Consider the following 24443-nt stretch of genomic DNA (forward strand, 5'->3'; position numbering starts at 1 on the left):
TCCTGGTGTAACTTGCCCTTTTTACAGAAGTTTATAAATTTGGCTTAAAAAAGCTCACTCAAAAACCCATTATTTTAAAAATGAAAGTGCTTACTTTGTCTGTGAACAATGTGTAATATTGAGTAAAGTAGCATTGTTCCGTGGAAATGATTTTAATGGTTGAAACATTTTGGCATGTTTTATACTTTAGTTACTGGCCTTTCAGGAAAACAAGTAAAGCTTCAACTTCAATATTCTCATGTCGAAATCTGCCTGTGACGGGTGCTTGCCGGCATGGCTAGCATTGGTTGTTTTAATGCCAGCAGAGAAAACAAGGAGTGTGATAGTACCCTAAGGTTATCGTTATGTTAAATGTTCTAATAAAAGGGGGTAATTATTTGATAATAGTATCCCTTGAACAGAACAGAATACCCCCTTTTTTAACATTTTGGACATGCTTTTTGCCTATTGTTTTAATCAAAAAAATCTTTGGTTTATGTTATTTTTTTATGTAAACAGGGAAACTGAAGCTACTCCATGTTTAGTCTTTCAAGGTAGATAATACGAGTACCAGTATACCCCCCCCCCCCCGACTCACCCTTTGTTTTAACTGTTTGTTAGCAGGAGACCATTATGCCAGGGGATTATTTGAGCACTTGTCATCTAATTATTTGCCTCGCAAGGAGTAACTTCAGTTTCCCTGTTTACCTAACAAATAACGAAAGCCATAGATTTTTCATGATAAAAACAATAGCCAAATAAGCATATTCTTTGCAGTCATGTTGTACAAGGGGGTATATCGCCCCTCTAAGTCCATATAATGTATTCAAGCTTTTTGATCTTTGTACCTAAGCAAGGCAAAAATATGCTGCATATTTTAATGTAATTCAGGAAAAGGAATAATATGCATTATTTTAAATATAGGTGATTTTAATATGTACTTTTAGATTTGATATTTTAGCAAAGGGGTGTTTATGCAAATTATATATTTTATAAAAGACATTTGGAGCAAAGCAGATTTGGATAGAGCACTTGCACACACACCTCTGTAATGCATGGCTTCCTTACTTAAGACTGTTGGCCTTAACAAACAAAGCAAAAGCTATGGTTATCACTGTGTATGGCCAGTCATGCAGTAGCCATCTGTTCAGCCCTCAGGTTCCCTGAAAGGTTGGTCAGCGCATGGTCATGTTACATTAAGAGGAAACATGAAGTGTTGCATTTAAATGAACAGCATCCATTTCTCAAGCTATAGTTTTAAATATCTGAAAAGGAAGCACAGAAGGGTGATCTAATGGAACTGTTTTTGGTAGTGCGGGGCTTCTGTGAACTTCTTGTCCTCAGCTTGAGATTAATTGGTAAATCACAGCAATTGTTGCACCGCATGGTTTGCATGGACAAGAAAAGGGCATCATTTTCCCAAAAGAGCACTTTTCTACTCACTGATTACAGACACAAAACCCTTTTATCAAAATTAAGAAATTATGCACTGAGTTTGGCCGAAAAACTGAGCTGAATAATATATTTGTTTTTGTTTCATTATACAATCAAAACTTGTCTGTGGTTGCCAAATACTATGGACCGCTGGCTTAAAGGACAGAGAAAGTGCTTGCAGTGCAGCCCCAGTGAATATAGACTCTAACCGTAGTCCCTTCTAAGGTACCTTGTATTGTGAAGGCACCATTTTTATTCAATCTCACAGAAGTTTGGCATGGCAGTGCAGACATAGAAGATACCCTGGGCTAGTGTGATTTTTTTTTTAGAGAGCAGGAGCACCTGCCGAGGGTCAAAAGTTTGCAACTATATTTACTTGGGGGTCCATATTAAATTGGCACCCCAAATGTGAAGCAATTTTTTTAAGAATCTTTCTTGTTGAAGTGTATGGTTACAGACAGATAGAAATGTGTACATGTAGTCAGTGCAGCTCTGTCACTCCCATATAGGGTATCCAAGAAAACACTGACACTCAAAGGCAAGCAAAAGCAGGGTTATACCCTTGCGTATTTATTCTGCAAACGTGCACGTGTTTTCTTGGCTAGTTTGCTGAGGAGGGTGCCAATCCCTCCAACACCGTGCACCAGGCGCTGAACTGCCGAAGGCCAGGGTGTGCGAGCGGGCTACAACACATGACTCCCATATAGGGCTCACATCTGATAGCACTTGAATTAAACACATGATGTATAAAATAGGAAGAACACTATTGGAAAATGGAGAGCACAGTCTGTGTGTCAAGGTTTGGGAATACTTACCTGTCTTATTGTTGAAATGTGCTTTTTTTATACACAATCAAATGATATATGTTTCGAATGACTGTTGCTTAAACTTTTAATCAATACCTGGTGTTTTTGTCAGATGAATATCTTGTTAAATGTTTTTTATCCTTCTTCATTTGTTTCCCTAAATATTTGTATCTTTGTTTGCATTCTAGTATTTTTGTAAACGTAGGACTTGTGGATGAAGTACCATTATCTATAATATAAAAAAAGCATTGGTTTGTGTGACATATTCACAGTATTGTTTATTCTACAGGCATAAGTACATACTGACAAGACTAAAATGCAATGCAATATACATATTTTGTACAAGACATATAGCTCTATATTCAGCTGAAAAACCAAAAAGCCTACATTTTATCTGCTTGTTTGTAAATGCTTTGCATAAATTCAAATATATTTCTTTTTTTATTAAATACTTTATTTTATGGAAATCTGTGTTGTTTTTTTTGTACCTGTGAAAATTGTAATGAGAAGTTAGACCTAAAGGGTAAGTAAAATATCTACATTTCTCAATTAAATGCATTTGGGATTTGCTAGTGTGAGAAAACAATGGTTTAGAATAACAAACTACAAAATGGCAAAAATTACATAGCAAGGGCTTGTTCCCCTGTTTTATACTATGCAAGGGGGTGGGAAGTGGAGGGAGCAGCTGATGAGCTTCACAGAATGGTGATTTTGCTTGTCCAAATCAGAGAAAATGTGTTCTTTGATTGCCAGTACAAAAACAGAATTGAAGGTTAAAGTCATCTGCCATAGGACTGCTGTCTTGAATGTGTACAGCGTTCTGAAAGATTTAAAACATTAAATCCTCTGATTTGGTACCAATTGTCTCTTGAACTCTTCAAGCATAAAGGAGGCTGATCAATTGAATACCCATTACATGGCCAGGGTACCCTGTGTTTCAGATTTTGTCAAAATAATGATTCACCAGCTGCTGTGAACTCTAGGGTGTACATTGGTGCAACCAGCAGTCTGTAACCCCAACAAGTATATTAGTAAAGTAGTATCTGTATCCCTAGTACCTAAATGCACAATACTTTCCCCCATAACATTCTAATGCTATATAGTAACACCCAATGCACTATTCAGCTGACAAATAATCATGTCCCCTTGCAAGTGCATTTCTCCAAAGATGATAACCTCAAACTTTACAGTATACCCTCATAGTTTAAATTTTCCATCCCTCTTACCATTTTTGTTGCACTTCTCTGCACTCCATCTCATTATCAAATTCTTTTCTCTAAACCTCTACTTTTCAGCATGCAGCTCTCATACTGGATTTCTTATTTCAGTTGTTAAAACATGATGCTATACTGCCTAGGGTTGCAGGATTCCAACACGCATGATTTTGCAAATCATTTTGCTTGCACTAGACCAACCGGAATACAAGGAGTGATACAGAACAGTAAGTTTATCTTTTGTTGCACATGGCATATTTGTTAACATTGGAGACAAACATAATTGGTGATGTTGCCCATGGCAACAAATCAGCAACATACAAGTTAGAAAACAAAAGCAAAGATCTGATTGGTTGCTATCTCAATATCACTGGTGATGTGATACAATAGCCCTAAGCCTTGGGAATGCTTGGCATCTGGGGTTTTCTGGTTAAGGCATCTTTTTTTATTGTGGAGTACCATGTGTTATGCCATCAACATGAATATGTTCTATTAGTTAATATCAAGGTACAGGTATGGGACCTAATATACAGAATGTTCAGGACCTGGGGAATTCTGGATAACTGATCTTTCCGTAATTTGGATCTTCATACCTTAATGTGGTGCTGAGGAGAGTAATACACTGAAATCCGGATGTAGGCAGGCACCATTCCGGAACACCAAAGTCAAGAAGTAGAATCCAGAAGCCCAAAATTTAAATAATACAAAAATCTTTATTTTATATTATATATAAAAATAAAAACCTTACGCGTTTAGTGTCTCAAGGACACTTAAAGGGATACTTTTCAAAATGAATCAGTTAATAGTGCTGCTCCAGCAGAATTCTGCGCTGAAATCCATTTCTCAAAAGAGCAAACAGATTTTTTATATTCAATTTTGAAATCTGACATGGGGCTAGACATATTGTCAATTTCCCAGCTGCCCCAAGTCATGTGACTTGTGCTCTGATAAACTTCAATCACTTTTTACTGCTGTACTGCAAGTTGGAGTGATATCACCCCCTCCCTTTAGGAGGGTAACAACAGGCTAGCAGTTCCTCGGTGGATCTCTGGTGGATTTTGTGATTTGCCCAGGCCCTTTTTGGGTCTGGGTGAGTTTTTTCCCTAGAAAGATATACTGTAGCCGTTTTTTATCCCCTTTTTTTTTTTTTTTTTTTTTTTACATCAAGATGCCGAAAGGCAATGCTGCTGGCCCCAGAAGTGTATGTACACGCTCCAGGCTTGGGCCAGGGAAAGGTAAAAAGATGAAAGAATTGACAGTAGCTCCTGACAAAAAGAAGCCAAGTGATCACAGAGCAAAAGCAATGGAAAATATAAAATCAGCTGAGCCCCATGAAAGTGTCTCTGTCCCTTCTGATGGTGAAGAAATGGAGTGTACAGCAACACCTTCCAATGCAGAGGCAGGCAAGATGGCGCCTAACCAGGAGGTGGAAGCTCCTACAGGACCATGTGACTCCCAGTGTGCAAGCCCTGTGGTGGAACCGGCCAGTGGTGATGATGTCTGTGAAGAACCGACAGCAGAACTTCAGGCTGGAAAAGTGGCAGCACAAGTGGCAGAAGGAGTACTGCAGGAGGCAGACAAGAGGGACAAGCTGCGGAGGTAAGCGACACTGCCAGCTGGAGTGATTTGGGGCAGCAGGAGAGGCAAACAGCAAAGGAGCCTAATCAGTATGAGAAGGTTTATGGAGACTGTGTTAAACATACTGACAATGGGGAAAGTTTTGCTAAAGACTCTGTTCTGGACACTGACTGGGCTCTTAGAGCCATGGATGGGTTGAACAAGAAAAAGCAGTTTTTGGACAGTAACATCTGTAGGATTGCAATGGACTTTAAATTGGCAAAGGGTGAGAGCCGAGCAAGGAAGATACGGGAGCTTACAATTTTAAATAAAGATTTGGAGGAGGTGGAAAGTGAAATGGAGACTGTTCTTAAAAAGATTGAGCCCTGGAGAGAGACATATACTGTAGTAATAAAGAGAGATTTCAGCAAATGCAGAAAGGAGAGTCTGCAGCACAGAAGGAATTTGTTTCTAAAGTGGTGCTTTCTGGTAAAGCTGTGCAGGACATGGAACTGACTATTTTGGACGATTCAAACCCTAATGAGTTAAGTGAAAATGAACTAAGTAATGGTTTTAAAGGAAAAAGATTTAAATACAAATGCACTTAGCAAAAGTAATGAAACTGAAAAGGATTGAAAAATAGTCACGCAGAAATGAATTGAATGTTTCTAAGGTTCCTCCTGTTTCCAATGTAATCTAATAATATTGTTTTAAATGTTATGAGTATGGGGAAGCAGGGGGATGTGGGTGAAGGGTTAAACACAAAAGCAAAGGTGGTTGCAGAGAAAGCAGGTTCAGGTTGGGAACAGCAGTGCAATCACTGATAATGCAAAGTTGCCCTGAACCCAATGATTCTAATGAGATGCGGGGGAAGGGGTGGAAAAAGGAAAAGTGGATTTTCAGGGAAGAAATGACTCAGCTACTGTTTGGAGATGGAGCAGTTTAGGTCAGAACAATGGTAACATGGATTCAAAATACATTTAAGAGAAAAAATGTTGCAAAATCAAGTGGACTGGAGAAAAAGGGAAGGAGCCTGGCAGGAGGTTTGTAGCCAAGGAACCTTATTAAACAGGTCTCTGGGTTTTACACCTGATGATGTTTTTGCTTTAATCACAATATCTGACAGTGAATATGATGTAAGCTTTAAGTTAACACAAACCTTAGAGGCTTTTTGGTGTAAATATGAACAGAACAAAGGGTGCGGCTGAATGGGAAGGTTTTAAAGCAGTACCTGTTTCTAAACCTGACACTAAGTTGTAACTGTCTCTTTTAACATGAATCTGTCCCCCCTGAGGATGTGTTGGTTTGGCCTGCGCAGGCAGTGCACTGTGCTCTCCCTCTCACTAAGGTCGTATGATGAGGAAGGCTTCTGGGATTGTGGCTGGAAGGTGCAGGTTCGTTTGGAATATGGAGTTGCATGTGCCCAAGCATCTGCCAAACTCTTTTTTCATTGGCAGAGAGAGAGGGGTCTGTTTTTATGCCGGTCAGCCTAAAATTGTGCCATAGGTGTGGGTCCAACAGGCCATTTTGCTAATAAATGTGAAGTAAAAAATGTGCTTTGTGTGAAGGTCTGGGCCATGACAGTAAAGAATGTGATAAGATAAGGTGTAATTTGTGTAAACAATTGGGACATATACACCGGGACTGCCCAGAGGCATGGCATAATGTGCTGAAAAATTGCCCAAATATTGAGAGGGAATTTCAAAATGATCAGGTTTCTTCCCCAGATGGAAATACGGAACAGTCCACAGAGCAAGAAGGAATCAGTCAGGAGAACAGTGTCAGAAGGAAAAATAAGAAAGGTGCAGGTACTGAAAGAGAGGAGGTTGTTGAGGCAGGTAAAAAGGAGGTGGTAAAAAACAAAAAAGAAGTGGGTAATTGGACAGTGGTTGATAAAAAGTCAAGGAAGAAGCAAGACAAAATAACTGTTGCTAAAGAGATCCCTGTGTCAAACAGATTCATTCTCCCTGATGGGAAAAGTTGGGGGGAACTTGCAGAGGAGGATGATCTGAGGAGACTTGAGGAGGAGAAGGAGAAATGCTCTAAGGGGGTCCTCGGGCAAACCAGGAGGAAGAGAAGTAGGACAAGTGAAGGGGGGAAAGTTAAAAAGAAAAAAGATCGTAATTCTAATGAGGAAGAGTGGGAATCAATGGAGGAAGATGAGGTGATTGACTGGGATGAAGAAGATGGGCAGCCCAGATTTCAGGTTAAGAGAAGAGGTTCTATTGAGGAGCAGAATGGGGGAGGTAAAAAGTAATACCATGCCAGATTTTTCCTTTAAATTTTTAACATCAAATGTGTGTAGTATAAAATCAGATAAGGCTCGTTTTGTTGCATACGAGAGTCTGAAGGATTCGGGGGCTAATGTTATCTTCCTTCAGGAAACAAGGCTCACAAAGACAGTTGAGCTTTTTAGAGCAAAGAGGGACTGGCAATATGGCTGCTCTCTATGGTCTATAGCAGAAGACTCAGCAGGAGGAGTTGCCATCCTTTTAAGGGTATCAAGATTTTGGAGTGTTAGTGATGAGTCTGAATAGGATAGAGATAATATAGATGAGATTATATTAATATTGTCTTATGTATAGATGATACTAATAGAAGTAATATTGCGTGATAAATAATTAGAAATATTATAAGGTAGATAGAAGGAGTAGAGAGTAAGTGAGAGGAGAGAGTGGAGTGGAAGTGGTGCGCCGCCATAGAGAGAGGAGAGGAACAGGAAATATGAGATAGAGGGCGAAAGGAGATAGGGGGGGAGAGAGAGATTGCTGAGAAGTAAGAGTAGATGAAATTTGCTGAAGGTTGAGGCGAGTTTTGTGGATAGACAAGTTCCATCCCGTGTCTTCTGAGCGAAGGGTGAGAATTTAAATAAGGAAGAAGTAATAAATATAACAAAGTGTGTAAAGAAGTGTGTAAGTCAAGAATAACAATTGTAAAAGATAGATATTAGAAGGAGTCGTATGATGTGATCGAGAGATAGTGAGTACGTAGAGAAAGTCAGAGAGAATGAGGTCTGACCATTTAAGGGTATCCTGTGCTTTTGGGGGATTAGAAGGGTTTTAGGAGGGGAAAAGGAATATGGAGACTTAATGGGAGTTTGTTGGAAGATGAAGGAAGTTCAAATTCTTTTTAAAGATTTTTTTTCAGTGTCAGATGTCAAAGGTGGATTTTTTTGATTCTATATCCCAGTGGTGGGAGGGAGCTAAGGAGGAGTTACGTGTATTTTTTAAAAATGAGTCCTTTAAACGGGTGCGTTATAATAACAAAAAGTATCAGTGTTTAAGAAAGAAACTGGAAGCTTGTATATCAGTAGGGGCGGATGGGGAGGAAATTACCCAACTCAAGTTTTTAATGAAACAGTGCCAGTACAGTCGATTCAGATCGTTGGTGTTAGAGAGGGATTATGGGAAATCTGCTTCTCCCAGATCCTTTTCAGAACTTTAAGGAATCCGTTAGTAAAAGATGATCAGTGGCCCTTTTTTAATAATGATGGTAATTTAGCTGAGACAAAGGAAGGTATCCTAAAGGTGGTGAGGGATTACTATGCTGCTTTGTTTAAAACAAAAGCTTTGCAGAGGGAGGAAATAAAACATTTTTTGGAAAAGACCCCTGGGCCTGACATTGGTAATGTAGACTTTTCCTTCCTGACAGCAGATATTACAGGTGAAGAGGTGGTGGAAGCTATACAGCAGCTAAGGAAAAAGAAAGCTCCAGGACCAGATGGGTTAACTGCTGAGTTCTATATAACTTTCAGGGATCTATTGGTGCCTGTGTTGGTGGAGGTGTTCAATGACTGTTTACAAGGTGGGGGTCTTCCTTTCTCTATGAGGGTTTCTTCCTTAATCCTGTTATCAAAAGGGAAAGATCCGAGACAGGTAGAAAACTGGAGGCCAATTGCTTTGTTAAATACTGACAGAAAACTTCTAGCAAAGATTCTTTTTTCCAGACTCTCTAAGCTTTCTGAGACACTTCTGGTTCCCTTTCAGTACTGCACGGTTAAAGGGCGGAATATTTTTGGAGCTTTGTTAACAATAAGGGAAATTCTGGAGAGGTGTAAGACTCATGGCCATGGGAAGTTTCTGCTGTTATTAGATCAGGCCAAAGCTTTTGACAACATTAACCAAGAGTACTTATGGGCTACTTTGACAAGGTATGGTATTCCCCAACAGTTTGTAATTTGGTTAAGAAAACTCTATGCAGGGGCAAAAAGTTTTCCGTTGATCAAAGGCTGGATAGGGGAAAATTTTGAAGTTGAGTCAGGTGTAAGGCAGGGGTGCCCTTTAAGCCCACTCTTGTATAGTTTTGCAATAGACCCTTTTTTAAGATCATTGCAGGAATGTGGATTGGAGGGTATTGGTGTCTCTGACTGTCAGCCCACAAGATTAGTAGCCTATGCGGACGATGTGACTATTGTCATTTCTAATTCAGATGAAGTTGAGGCTGTGGATAGGCACATCAAAGAATATTCAAGGGCCTCTGGTTCTTGCATCAATCAAGCCAAATCAGAAGCTTTTTGGGTTTTGGAGACTGAACCTGTTTTTAAGTGTGGGGATTTTCCTGTAGCCTCTTCCCAGGTTAATATATTAGGTATCAAATTTGGAACAGGTGATAACGCGCAGGTTAATTGGGAAGAAAAACTGGTAACTGCCATGTCAAAGGTTCAGAGATGGAAATCCTGGAGACTGACTTATAAAGAAAGAATTGCTGTTATAAAGACTCTATTGATTCCGATTTTTCTTTACATTTCATATGTGTTTCCTTTACCAGAAGCCTTGTATGCCCGGATGTACAGCCTCTTCTTTCAAATGCTTTGGGGAAATAGGCTGAATCCCGTGAAGAGAGGGATAACATTCTTGCCAAGGGAGGAAGGGGGTCTGGCTATGATATGTCCCATTTTGTTCTTTGGTATAATTTTTCTTAAGTTTAATTTGGAGGTTTTATCTAAAAACAATATGTCTCTGTGGGAAAACAGTGTAAAATCTTGGATATTCCCCTTTACTAAGGAATGGTTGCAGGGAGGGCGAGTGAAGGAGGTTCGGGTTCGTGGTGGTTCTCTCCCATTGTATTTGGTGTTGGCTCTGAAAATGCTGAGAAAGTGGGGTATTAGCCCTAGAGCGTTGAATCTGACCCCTAGAAAGACCCTTTATAATGAAGTGCTTAAGACTCATTTTTGTTCCCCCATTGTCCTGAGAGACTGCCCCGGTGCCACAGAACAAGAAAGTATAAAGTATCTGAATAGTAAAAGGCTACCTAAAAAATTATTTGATATTTCTTGGTTGGCTTTTCAGGGTAAGCTTTTTGTTAAAGGCAATCTCAGTTACCTGAATGTGGTGGATAGGAACTGCCCATGGAACTGCGGGGAGGCTGAGACTCAGGAGCATTTTTTGGTAGAATGTCCAATAACAAAAACCTTTTATGATCAAGTCAGTAAAAAACTGGGATTTGGTTTTTTGAGTAATTTATGTTTCTCTGAAGCTGCATACGGGATACTGATCCGGGACTGTCTGTGTAATAAGGAAACACTGTATATCATAATTGCAATAATCCGGTATTATTTATGGCATTTACGTTGTAAGAAATCAACAGGTCAAGATGTTGATTCTATTGAATATACTGTCAATGCGGTGTTAAGGGAAATCCTCGTTATTAAGGCACAAGAGGTTAAAATCTATAAGGGAAATCTTAGATTATGGGAAAATGTTAATATCTCCTTTTGATGTTTTCATTCTGATGATATAATGTTCTGATTATTTTTGTGTTTGTTTATTTGTATTATATTAAATTTAATAAAGAAAATTCCCTAACACAAGATAACAGCTGCCTGGTAGATCTAAGAACAACACTCAATAGTAAAAACCCATGTCCCACTGAGATACATTAAGTTACATTGAGAAGGAAAAACAGCAGCCTGCCAGAAAGCATTTCTCTCCTAAAGTGCAGGCACAAGTCACATGACCAGGGGCAGCTGGGAAATTGACAAAATGTCTAGCCCCATGTCAGATTTCAAAATTGAATATAAAAAAATCTGTTTGCTCTTTTGAGAAATGGATTTCAGTGCAGAAGTCTGCTGGAGTAGCACTATTAACTGATGCGTTGAAAAAAACATGTTTTCCGATGACAGGATCCCTTTAATCATAGGCTAATGATTAAGTTTCCTTGTACCAGGGGTCCTCCTTTCATGAGGCTAGGTGAGAATGGCAAAAAGCTGCTTCTGGTAACTTTCAAGTTGTTATTTCAATTATTAATGCTGAGAGGGTAAGTGATTGGGGCATCGGGAAACCCTGTGGCCCTGAATCGCCCCTGCCTTGTACTATGTACAGGTATAGAATCCCTTTTTCTTGAAATTGATTAGCCAGACAGCTTTGAATTAAGGTGGCCATACACGGGCCGATAAAAGCTGCCGACAGACCGTGTCGGCAGCTTATTGGCCCGTGTATGGGGGCCCCCGACGGGCTTCCCCGATCGAGATCTGGCCGAAAGTCGGCCAGATCTCGATCGGATGGGATTAAAAATCCCGTCGGATCGCGGCCGCATCTGTTCGTTGATGCGGTCCCGCGATCCGACCGCCCGTTTGGTGAACGCTAGGATCCGATCGTTGGGCCCTAGGGCCCACGATCGGATCAGCCCGATATTGCCCACCTCAAGGTGGGCATATCGGAGGGAGATCCGCTCGTTTGGCGACATCGCCAAACGAGCGGATCTATCCGTGTATGGCCACCTTTAGACGAAGGCCAAATCCCAAAGAGTCCAACAATGAAAATAGCCGATACCTTCTTATGCATCGAACGGGGTGATCCCAAGCTTTATTCCATGGTGCTCTCGACACTGTTCACAAGATCAAACATTTCGGGACCACATGGCTGGTCCCGAAACGTTTGATCTTGTGAACAGTGTAGAGAGGTCCCGAAACGTTTGATCTTGTGAACAGTGTCGAGAGCACCATGGAATAAAGCTTGGGATCACCCCGTTTGATGCATAAGAAGGTATCGGCTATTTTCATTGTTGGATTCATTGCTGGCAGGTGGCTAGGCCAGTGCCAATGCCTACATCCCCTCCTGCCTTTCGTTATTGCATATCCCAAAGAGTCCTTTTCCCAAAGAGTCCATTTTAAGCAAATAATTCTAATTTGTATATTGATTTCCTTTTTTCCCATGTAATAATAGAACAGTATGTTGTAGTTGATGGTAACTAAGCTGCATGAATCCAAATTAAAAGGGCTGTTCACCTTTAAATTTGATTTTAGAATGATGTAGAGAGTAATAGTCTGAGACAAATTGCAATTGGTTTTCATTTTTTATTATTTGTGGTTTTTGAATTATTTAGATTTTAATTCAGCAGCTCTCCAGTTTGCAATTTCAGCAATCTGGTCCAAGTGCAGCCATGCATTGATTTGAATAAGAGATTGGAATATAAATATGAGAGGCCTGAATAGAAAGATGAGTAATAAAAAGTAGTAATAACAATAAATATGTAGCCTTACAGAGCATTTGTTTTTAGATGGGGTTTTTAGATACCTGTACATAGGATTTAGTCCTTTACCACTGTCACCATTTATTAACTTTTATAATTCTGTATCTTCCTTTTCTCTGTCCATTTCCCATATATTACAAACATCTCAGCCTGGCCTCCAGTGGAAACACCACAGCCTGGAGCAACAAAGAGCTGCGTCTGTGTGGGTCTTATATTTAGGAATTAAAGCAAGTTTAAAGTTAACTGCATGAGCCTTTTTGTATTCTCTTGTAAAATCCAGACAGTGTTTGCCATAATACAGAGTCAGTTAAATGACATGCAATTTCTATATGGTGGGTCCTATAGGAGGATGGCTGTGGAGGTGGATTATAATGGACAGATGAATCACCTCAGCCAATTCCCATTGAAATAAAATGCCTCCCACAGACAAGTGGGCTCAGTAAACCATAAAATGTGTGCTTACTCTAGTCCCTACAAATGACAAGACACCAACTGTTGTTAATAAAGCTTAAGGGTAGGGACACACTGGGCGATTTGGGGAGTTTTAGTCGCCTGGCGACTAATCGCCGCGACTTTTCTCCCCGAATGCCTCCCCTCGCTCTGCGCCTGGCTAAAATGAAAAATGAAAAAAGGGGTTGTTCACCTTTGAGATAACTTTTAGTATGATGTAGAGAGTGATATTCTAAGACAATTTTTTTTTCATTTTTTATTATTTGTGGTTTTTGAGTTATTTAGCTTTTTATTCAGCAGCTCTACAATTTGCATCTTAACCAATCTGGTAACTAGGGTCCAAATGACTCTAGCAACCATGCATTGATTTGAATAAGAGACTGGAATATGAAAGGCCTGAATAGAAGGATCAGTAATAAAAAGTAACAATACATTTGTAGCCTTAGAGAGCATTTGTTTTTTAGAATGGAGTCAGCAACGCCCATTTGAAAGCTGCAAAGAGTCAGAAGAAAAAGGCAAATAGGTAACTATAAAAAAATAAATAATGAAAACCAATGAAAAGTTGCTTAGAATAGTCGTTCTGTAACATAATAAAAGTTACCCTAAAGGTGAACCACCCCTTTAAGAATCTGCCTCCCTGCACAACACAATCTATCTCTAAAGTTGTTTTCTAAGAACTAGTATAGAGACGTAAATCTGAAACTTGTTGCTCCTTGGCTTATTTAATATCCTTATAGTAAAGGTCAGAATGATCTTTTTTACAACAATGAAAGAAGTGTTTGCGTTTCCTGGAGTCTGTTCATGAAGACAATTGTTTAAGTGTAAATGATGTAGCTGACCTCCGAGGGAGCTTGGCAGTTCATGCTGACATACCTACCATATGAGACCCATACTGGAAAAAACTCTATTTTTACTGTTGCAGTGTTTTTGTTGTGATCTGTAAAATGTAATTCTTTGCATGAATAAACCTTTCACAAAGACACATGCCAAATTGATTGCATTAGGGGCCTATTTCCAGAGTTACACCAATAAACATTTATTTTCGAATGACATTGGCTGGTAACCAAGGCACTGGCAGATTTTATCTGAACCACAAAATATCGTCATGCAACAGCATGAGATTTTGTAGGATCCTACAAAATCTGATCCCCATAACTGTAATGTAAACTCGGATCAGATAAAGTCAGATGGTGTGTTTTGCACATGAATCTGCGTCAGACATTTAATTTATTTTAATGAGAAGAAAACGTCTGTCACACCACCAGATTTTATGCGTCACATCGGTTTCAATAGAATTCATAGATATTTAATCATCACAATACAGCAAATAGTTTGGCTATAAATGCATATATAAGGAAGAATAAGGCTCTCTTGGTGGAATAACTTGTTCTCATATTTATACTGAACATCTGCGGGCCAAGATCATGAAAGTAAACCTTTGGTTTAGCTGCATTAGTACCCCGTGAAGGCAAAAACAGAATTTTTATTGGAAACTACCATATGATGCAAGTGTGGCAGTTGCAATGTACAGTAATGTGACCTGGTAATTTAACATTTCTTTTAACGTGAATTTAACTTTTAGCACATACATTGAGCAAGAATAATCTGGCTCCTTCTGTTAATTACAATACACTGATGTAAATTTAAACAGAGGGGTCTAAACTATTTAAGCACAGGCACCAGATAAGCCAGAATATGGTCCTTCTGCCTAACTGGTACATCTGGAGAGCTACTATGGCAATGCATATTCCATTATGAAAAGACTATAACTTTTCTTAATGGGTAGAATTCTGTACCCCCAATAACATTATTTACCCTGGAATTGCTTTACTACGGATAGCTGGATAGCTGCAGTTAAAGCAGCTAGGCAGAGCCACCTGTTGACTGAACATATTGTAACAGATATGCCGTCATGATTTATAAAGTCCCAGGTTGTTTTGACTTGAGATATTAATGATGATTTTTTTATATTGGATATCTATTATAATAAACATTTTCACTTTTCTCTAAAGCTATGACTGAACAAAGCAAAAACATTAATTCGGCACTAAAGTATAGTTCTGGAAGCTCTTTCTTCTGCCTTTGCAGTTTTTGGGGATAATAAAGTTGCATAATTTACCAAGTCTTAAATAACCCATAGCAACTACTCAGATGTTTGCTTTAGAACAGTGTTGGTGCCTAGGAAGTGCTAGCTGCTGATGGGTTGCTAAAGGTTGCATATTTTATTACAATACCGTTTTACGCTATAATCAAACACTTTTTGTGACACTTTTAAAGTCCATGTGGTGCACGCTCTCACACAAATTTGTTCGACTAATATCATTTGAAATGCATTGTCCATCTTATATCTTTGACATAGATGAGGGTGACAAAAGCAGTGCATTCTTTTTAGAAAGTTCATTTAGCTTTAGCTCTGATATGAAGTAGCTTCTCCATCAAGTTCTGGAGGTTTGCATGTAGAATCTACAGAGGAAAAAACATTAGTAAGAAGATGCTAATATTTCCCCATTTTTGCAGGTTTGAGCTGGAGTCTTTTCTGGTAATTGATTGGTTGGTACTTGTTCAACACTGCATACAAGCCTGATCTGGATGTCTACCATTTTTGTTTATTTTTTCAAAGAAACCTGGGTATTTAATAATTTCATTACCACTGAATAGGTGTAATGGGGTCTGTGGTCACAGGCTACAGGCAAGATAAGATTATCAAACAAAGCTCAGACTGACAGGAAAGCTATTGGATAAAGTGGACTATGGAACAATCAAATGTATTTTCATAATAAGTTTAGAGAAAGACATCAAAATGTAGAAGAAGAGGAAAAGGATATGTGAAGAAAAAAAAAATAAGAGAAAATTTGAGATTATGTTGCAACTACAGTAACTAGAAGAAGAGTTGGGAGGCCTGGGTAGTTTAACATGTTTGGTATATGTAATGTGGGATTGGACTAGTGATGAACCTGCACCTGACTTCCCCCTTCCATTTATAGACCTGCACCGACCCGACCCACTGATGACATCACAAAAATGGGTGGGGCAGGCAAAAGCCTATAAAACAGGAAGCCAGCAGTCAAGGTCTGCAACCTGCAAGAGGAGCAGCGAGGTTGTCCCGTGGGTATCAGGCAGCCCGCATATCGCTAGCCTGGACACCAGGGGGCAAATTCTCTAAAGTGCGAAGTGCCTAACGCTAATGCAAAGTCGCCAGCGTGACGTCATTTCGTTACTTTGCCGATTTACTAACGGGTGCTGGTGTAAATTCACTAGCGAAGTGGACCTACTCTAGCGCTACTTCACACCCTTACGGCAGGCGAAGTTGCACTATGGCGATGGGACTACGCTAATTCACTAACTTGCGCATTTTACTGAACGTTACCTCTTGCGCCAGACTTGCCTTCGCCACCTCAGACCAGGCGAAGTGCAATAGAGTAGATAGGGATTGCTTCAAAAAAAGTTGGAATTTTTCTAAGTCCCAAAAAACGCTGGCGTCTTTTCCTTTTTTAAGGGTGATAAGCTGAAAAAGATCGTAAATTTTTTTGGGGGTACCCTCCTTCCCCCCTACATTTCCTAACATATGGCACCTAAACTATACAGTGGGCACACACAACACCTCTATTTTATTTTATGAAGCTTTCCCAGGTTTGTGTAGTGTAAAGTATTTGCTGCTACATATACGTCCATTGTACTTTAACTTGGCGCCGTATGCAAATTAGGCATCACTAGCGTAACTTCGCTTTCCATGACGAATTAACGCTGAGTTACATATGTTCAGAGCTATGGCATATTGGGCGTTCTTTCAATCCAATTCCATAAAATAATCCTTTACTGCTGACAGTGGTATATCTGCCAAAATACACAGGGATCTGTAACAGTAGGTTTCTGTTTAAAGTTCACAAGAATTGAATTAGTGCCAGAGCCAATATAATAATGCAGTTTGCCTGAGACACTAGTACATACCACTATACTGGAATATATTATGGGACACCCAGATATCCATATTTTATGAACTGACAAACTTAGAACAGCAATATAGAAAAGAAAGACCTTTTTCTTCTAAAAAAAAAAAAGCCTTTTTTGGGTAAGATCTCTTTTATGGCTGACTCCATAATTAACATATCCAGGGACTATAATAATTTGTATCATGTTATAAATAAACATAATATGGCTAAGTGGGGCACTCTTCTCTACCGTAAAAATGCTGAAAACAACAAGCAAGAAGTAGGCATAGTAAATGCAATGAATACACCTTACCTTCTGACTCCCTGTTATGCAAACTGTCTACTACAAGAAAGACAGCATAGAGTGTGAATGCCAGTGAAGAGAGACAGATTCCGCACACCAGGAAACTGTAACTGCCCTGCGTCTGCATCACCTGCAAGAGCATAAAAAAAACAAGATTGTTGCACAGACAATGGCATAATGTAACAAACATTACCAAAACCACAATTTTGCACCAATACTGTAACCAACAGCAACCAATCAGCTGCAGGAATAAAAAGTTGTTCACCTTCCAACACTTTTTTTCAGTTCAGTTGTTTTCAGATAGTTCATCTAAAATAAAATACTTTTTTTCAATTACTTTTATTTTCTATTTGCGACCATATTCTAATATTGAAGCTTATACATTCACCAACTCTGTAAACTGTTCTAAATTGATACATTAGTTGATACATTTCTTATCTTTGGCCCTGCTGAGCAGAATCCCTGAGCAGCTGTTATAATTCAGTACACAGATTCTGCAAAAATGTATCAATTAAAGTAGCAAATTGTAACTGTTCAGGATCTGCACCTGGATCACTGAGCTGTCAGACTGAAACACCAGAGGCAGGAATATTAAACTTTAAGGGGGTTGTTTATTAAAGTTCAAGCTGGGTTTTCAAAATTTGAGTTTGTCAAATAGATTTTTTGTCAACACTCACATTTTCGGGTTATAAAAACAACTCAAATTTTACAAGATTTTTTTTTTTTTTAAAAAAAAAAAACTAAAAATTTTCGACATTTATTATACTTTGACCCTGGAAATAGCTTGAATCCAAAAATACACCATCTAAAACCTTTTGAGGTCATATAGGAGTCAATGACAGAGATTCCTTGAAACATTTGAAGATATTAATAGCCTGCATGATGTTTGAGTTTTTTCCAGAGGATTTTGCCTGAAAACTCAAATAAATTGAGCGATTTGAGTATTTTCCTGCGGAAAACTCGATTAATGCGAGTTTTCAGGTTTCGCAACTTGAACTCGCAGAATCTATTTTTTTTCCATTCAAGTTTTCTCTTAAGTAAGAGAGACCATTCTAGTTCATTCAAGGTGTTCAAAACTTTTATATTCAACTTTTGATAAATAACCCCCTAAATTTACATTTTAGAAAAAAGCAGTAAAATGTTTAAAAAATGGTACGCTATTGAAAAAAGTATTTTTGGTGCACAATCTGAAAACAACAACTGAAAAAAAGTGTTCTGGAGGAAAACAACCACTGTAAACAAAACTTCTGACTGAATATGGGTTACAACCAATGTTCCCTCTAAACAGGGGCAGATTAATGCCTAGGCTCTCCTAGGCTATAGCCTAGGGGCCCATAGTGGTCAGGGGCCCATAGTGGTCAGGGGCCCATGGGGTTTTTTGCAATTTAAAAAACAAAAATGTCACCGTCCACTGTCTGCACCGTCTGGCTGTAGCTCAGGGGAGCCCAGGACATCGATTGCAGACGCGGTCTACCAGTAGATGCTGGTAATATACCTGGTAGACAGCAACCTGCCAGAAGTTGAAATGGCGCTTTGTGGGCGTGACGTCGCAAGTCTCGTGAGATGAGACTTTGCACTGTTACGGCCTGGTCTGCGCTCGCCCATGGCTTCTCCCGGACTCTCTAGCGGCGCCCAGGCTTTCCCGTGGCAGCTGGACACAGGAGCTCAGGATGTGTGGGTGCCGGGAGCGGCGGAGAGGTGAGCCCTGAGCCTGGGGTAGGGAGGGGGGGGGGTACAGAGAGAGAGGGGCTTCACTGACACCATAAGACAGGGACACACACACAAAAGAGAGAGAGACAGCTAAAGCAGGGGAGAGAGACAGAGAGAGAGAGAGAGAGAGAGAGAGAGAGAGAGAGAGAGGACCAGGCATAGAGAATAGAGAAAGAGAGAGACTTAGGTGTAGAGAGAGAGAGGCATAGAGAGAAGAGAGAGACCCAGGTATAGAGAGAAAGAGAGAGAGTTGGTCATTCTGTGTCTTTTCATTATGAAACAATTCTTCTGTGCACATGCAACTCCATTTTTAGCCATTAAAATACACTCTCTCCTTGCCCCATCCAGTTTCAGATAAACTGTGACAACCTTCCCTTTAAGGTGGCCATAGACGTTACAATTACGATCTTATCCTGGAAAAGATCTTTCCAAGAAAGATCGTTAGTTTCAACACACAGGTGTAGAACTGAATTGTCAGATATACAGGCAGGGCCATATTTGTCTTTCCGGCACCCACAGGCTGGGCGCGGTGTCTCTGCTCTGCGCCCCCCCACATCCTCGTGCAGAAGTGCGAGCAAAGTGCACACTCTTCCCCCTGTCCCTATCTGCACCGAGGACTTGCGTGCACCAGGTTAAGGTGGCCATAGACTCCAAGATCCGCTCGTTTGGCGACATCGCCAAACGAGCGGATCTTTCTCCGATATGCCACTAAACTGCATGGCTATATCGGGGGTAATTCGAACGTTCGGCCATATGGCCGAACGATCGACTTACGATGCGCCAAGCGGCTCCGACGGGTCGGTCGGGTAAAAATCCAACCTTCCCGATCGATATAGTGGCCAGATATCGAGCGGGAAGACCCGTCGGAAGCCCCCATACACGGGCAGATAAGCTGTCAAATCGGTCCAAATGACCGATATCGGCAGCCTTTTCTGCCCGTGTATGGCCACCATTAGAGACTAAGAAATTTGCCATGCACGCAGTCCTCTGTGCTTCGGCAGGTGGTGCGGCTGGGCAGCATGCCGCCCCTGAAATCTTGCCGCCCTAGGCCCGGGCCTTTGTGGCCTTGCCACAAATCCGGGCCTGTATACAGGTAGAAACAATACTGATATTCAACACTAACAATGAGCAATGTTCGGGTGCTTTGAAAGAAGCCCGATCAAAATTTTATTGATTATGTGAACTCTGCTGCTGCTTTTAGCTACAGATTTCACAAGAGTCTTTTGTAGTCTAAAAGTATGATTTTTCATAATATCCAATTAGCTCCTAGCCCTCTCTCCCCCCCCCTCTGCTATAACTGAGCCTGGGGTAGGAAGGGGGGGTACAGAGAGAGAGAGAGGGGCTTCACTGACACCATAAGACAGGGACACAAACACAAAAGAAAGAGAGAGACAGCTAAAGCAGGGGAGAGAGAGACCCAGGAATAGAGAGAGAGAGAGGACCAGGCATAGAGAATAGAGAAAGAGAGAGACTTAGGTGTAGAGAGAAAGAGAGAAAGGCATAGAGAGAAGAAAGAGACCCAGGTGTAGAGAGAGAGAGTTGGTCATTCTGTGCCTTTTCATTATGGCGGTCGTGGGTATGTGTGGGTATACGGGGGTGTGCCCCTGTGGAAAGTGTAACCTAGGGGCCTCACGTAGTGTTAATCCGCCACTGCCTCTAAAGTCTAAAGCTGGCCATAGACGCAAAGATCCGATCGTACGAATCAACGGACGATCGGACTTTCCCATCTCCTGACCCTCCACTAACCATTCAGATCAAAGTCTTTACCATTCCGATCAAATAAGAACAGATCACCCAATGTTCTGCCCCTGACAGCAATCGTACGATACTTATGTCTGACAACACTAGTGACAGTCTACCACTGAAAATCGTACGATCGGCAATACACGCAGAGATATTATCAGCAGGCGACAGAAATTTTCTAACCTGTCCGATCGACCAAACGACCGATCTCCGACGGACGAAAAATGTCAGGACTCTCCACACATGGTCCGAAAATCGTACGAATCCACGATTCGTACGATCGGATCTTTGCGTCTATGGCCAGCTTAAGGCCAGTGCACACAACAAATTGTGGTGCACTCAACACATTTTAATTGAAAACACTTTTTTTTTTTATTAATTCTAACCAGAGCACACAGTTTTAAAAACTGTGCAAACACGTTTAAAATGTGTGCCCAAAAGAATTTTTTGTACACACAGCCAAGAAGGACTTAGAGGGAACATTGGTTACAACACTGGGAAAATTATATCTGATTTTAGTAAATAATCTCCTGTAACTTTTATGGAGATACCTTTAAAAAAATAAATAAATAAATATATATATATATATATATATATATATATATATATATATATATATATATATATCAAATGGAGAATCAGCACACACTGTAGCTGAAGTGAAAAGGTGATTTATTTTCATATAATGTTACATATTAATCCAATGTTTCGGTCCCTCCTTGGGACCTTTCTCAAGGATGAAGGATTAACATGTAACATTATATGAAAATTAATCACCTTTTCACTTCAACTACAGTGTGTGCTGATCCTCCATTTGCTATTTACCTCATCTTTGATCGTGCACCACTGGCTTTGCATTGTTTTGGATGGTGTGCAATGGTGCATTGCAGAGGGGGTCATGGTTACAAACTTTATGTATTGTTACAAAGTATAGAACAAAGTAAATGAAAAAGCGTACTTAAACTTTAAGTGGAATTAAATGTAAGATGAATTGTGTTGCATGATTTCTTTTGGTATCTGCTAAAGATAAGCATTTGTATATTACTTTAACAATTAGTAATAGTAACTTACTGATCCAACTAATATTTGAAGCACCATTTCACCCATTCCAGCTCCGGTAACAAGGGCTGTGGTGGCACAACCTGCAAATGTATATACCAATAATAAATCAATAATAAATATGGTTGCATAGAATGGTAGTTATTGAAGGCAGAGTGAAAATCAAACATTATTTGTGAGGTGGAGAAATTGTTTGATAAGAAAGCAAAATGATCATAGGCAAGCGACATAAAACAGTACTAATCTATACCATAAATGTAAGCATGCATTAGATGAATGCTCTTTCCTCACAGACACAGACCTATTATTATTTTCCCACTAGTACTAACAGTGACAATATACATTTAATACATGACACCTGTCTTAATCATGGCAGTTCTCTGCTTAAAACACATCCTGACTCACATCTAAAATGTATCATTAACAGTGGCGTAACTAGATATTACTGGGCCCCACAGCAAATTATTTTTCAGGCCCCCAAAATGTTTTGGGGTTGACTTGTTTCTCCAATATTTAGTGAAATTTTATATGAATTAGGGCCCATGGGGCCCCTATACCTCCTGGGCCCCCCTGCAGCCGCAGGGTCTGCTTCCTCTATAGTTACGCCCCTGATCATTAACTTAGGCACTCAGAGTTGATTACCTTGGTGATACACAGTGGATATACATTATGGACACAGGCAAGAATAACCAAACTTAGCTGATGGTGACAGAGACAGACCAAGAGGTACTGACATCCAATACAAATACCTCGCCCCCTCCTCAACAGCACCCCCACCACACACCCAGGAGTACACTTGGCGTACACAAAGTCAAGGCAGTTGAGGCAGGGGGATCTACTTCCTACCCTGGTTCCAGTCCTGGTTGGTAAGATACAAGACTGACCTGGGTAGTTAGATCTCTGTAAAAATGGTCTGCCCAGTCACTGGAGTTTTCAAACTTTAGCTGACTTAACAGTTAGCTTGCTTAACTTTAGCTGGCTTAAAAGTTTTGATGAATGAAATGTATAACCAATTCTTCTGTGCACATGCAACTCCATTTTTAGCCATTAAAATACACTCTCTCCTTGCCCCATCCAGTTTCAGATAAACTGTGACAACCTTCTCTTTAAGGTGGCCATAGACGTTACAATTACGATCTTATCCTGGAAAAGATCTTTCCAAGAAAGATCGTTAGTTTCAACACACAGGTGTAGAACTGAATTGTCAGATATACAGGCAGGGCCATATTCATGCCGCCCCTGAAATCTTGCCGCCCTAGGCCCGGGCCTTTGTGGCCTTGCCACAAATCCGGGCCTGTATACAGGTAGAAACAATACTGATATTCAACACTAACAATGAGCAATGTTCGGGTGCTTTGAATGAAGCCTGATCTAAATTTTATTGATTATGTGAACTCTGCTGCTGCTTTTAGCTACAGATCTCACAAGAGTCTTTTGTGGTCTAAAATGTGTATGATTTTTCATAATATCCAATTAGCTCCTAGGCTATCATTTTACAACCGTGTCCATTGTTTTTCTAAAGAAGCATTTCAGTAGATTCCCCAGTTAACCACTAAAAGTCTGTAAATTTTAAAGGGTACTTAACCTTTAAATTATCTTTTAGTATGGTGCAGACTAATCTTTTAGCATGGTACAGATGCACAGAGACAATTTGCAATGTCCAAAATACCTTAACAACCCGGCAGTGGTTTGAATGACACTACAATAAATAGAAAAGGGCTCTGAATAGAAAGATAAATAATAATTAAAAGAAAATTCTAGCCTCACAAACAAATAGATTTTTGGCCATCAGCGTAAGTAACCCCAAATTAAAAAAAATGAAAAAGGGAGAATAAAAAAGCAAATAGTGATGGCGCATCTGACTTGTTTCACTTCCAATAAAATTCACAAAGCGACAAAAAATTTGCCAAAAGCATTGAAGTCAATTTTTGAATGCGTCATTCTTTAAACTGAACAACTTTTATTCAGACTCTATACAATAGAGTCTATGGGCATATTTTTGCATCAAACATGGCAAAATATTTCGCTCATCCCAAAAGGACTATAAATAATGAAGACTGACTGAAAGGTTACTAATAACAGGCCAGGACTATACTGACATTTAATTTATGCACAAACTACCCTTTAATTCCTTGATCATTTTAGTGTATTTTGTTCTGGTTAGTGACTAATCATTCTTTAATTATCTTAACCCATATTACTCTTTCTTCAGCCTTGTGCCTCTTACTCTTTCTTTCTCAGTGCGCATTGATGGTGTTCTGCACAAAAGAACATGCATGCAAAAGCTTGGGTGTTTTACCTTTATAATTTAAGACGTCTTCTGTGTAGGCCAACATGCTGGGAAACACACTGCTGAGCCAAAGACCAAGTAAGGCTGTTCCTACAAAAATTCCAGTTGTGCTATTTTGTGAGAACAGCAAGAACAGGAATGTGGCAGTGACCCCAATCTGGCAGCAAAAAATATACATAGGATGAAAATGCTATGTGTAATTTTTTTAAACATAAGCAATTAATTCACATAAAATTACAAGATGCACTGACACAAATTAAAATAGCCCAAGTTAAATTTTGCCATCTCCAATAAACCCAGACATAGGCAAATGACAGCTGAGACACAGCAAGCATTTTTCTATTGACACTCAGCAGCCACTGTGCATTTTAAAACTGCAGACTGTTTGCTTTCCTTAAAGTGATACTGACACTAAAAGAAAATCTTTTCAAAATATTAATCTACAATAAAAGTTACATATGGGTCACGCTTTTGTAAGTAATTATTACTTGAAGTTCC

At 39.8% G+C, this 24443-nt stretch overlaps 1 protein-coding gene across 1 annotated transcript in view; it reads right to left on the reverse strand.

Annotated features, from left to right (window-relative positions):
- Window positions 1-15134: 15134 nt before the first annotated feature.
- The window catches only part of mfsd4a.L (major facilitator superfamily domain containing 4A L homeolog), a 54119-nt gene continuing 44810 nt past the window's right edge, over window positions 15135-24443 (reverse strand). Inside the window, exons 7-10 of the mRNA XM_018246502.2 lie at window positions 23955-24102; window positions 21668-21738; window positions 17153-17273; window positions 15135-15373 (exon numbers count right to left, since the gene is read on the reverse strand). Coding sequence (XP_018101991.1) covers window positions 15318-15373; window positions 17153-17273; window positions 21668-21738; window positions 23955-24102 — 396 coding nt within the window. The 3' untranslated portion in view covers window positions 15135-15317. The remainder of the gene's footprint in view (window positions 15374-17152; window positions 17274-21667; window positions 21739-23954; window positions 24103-24443) is intronic.

Source organism: Xenopus laevis, chromosome 2L, assembly GCF_017654675.1.
Source record: "Xenopus laevis strain J_2021 chromosome 2L, Xenopus_laevis_v10.1, whole genome shotgun sequence".
NCBI classification, from domain to species: Eukaryota; Metazoa; Chordata; class Amphibia; order Anura; family Pipidae; genus Xenopus; species Xenopus laevis.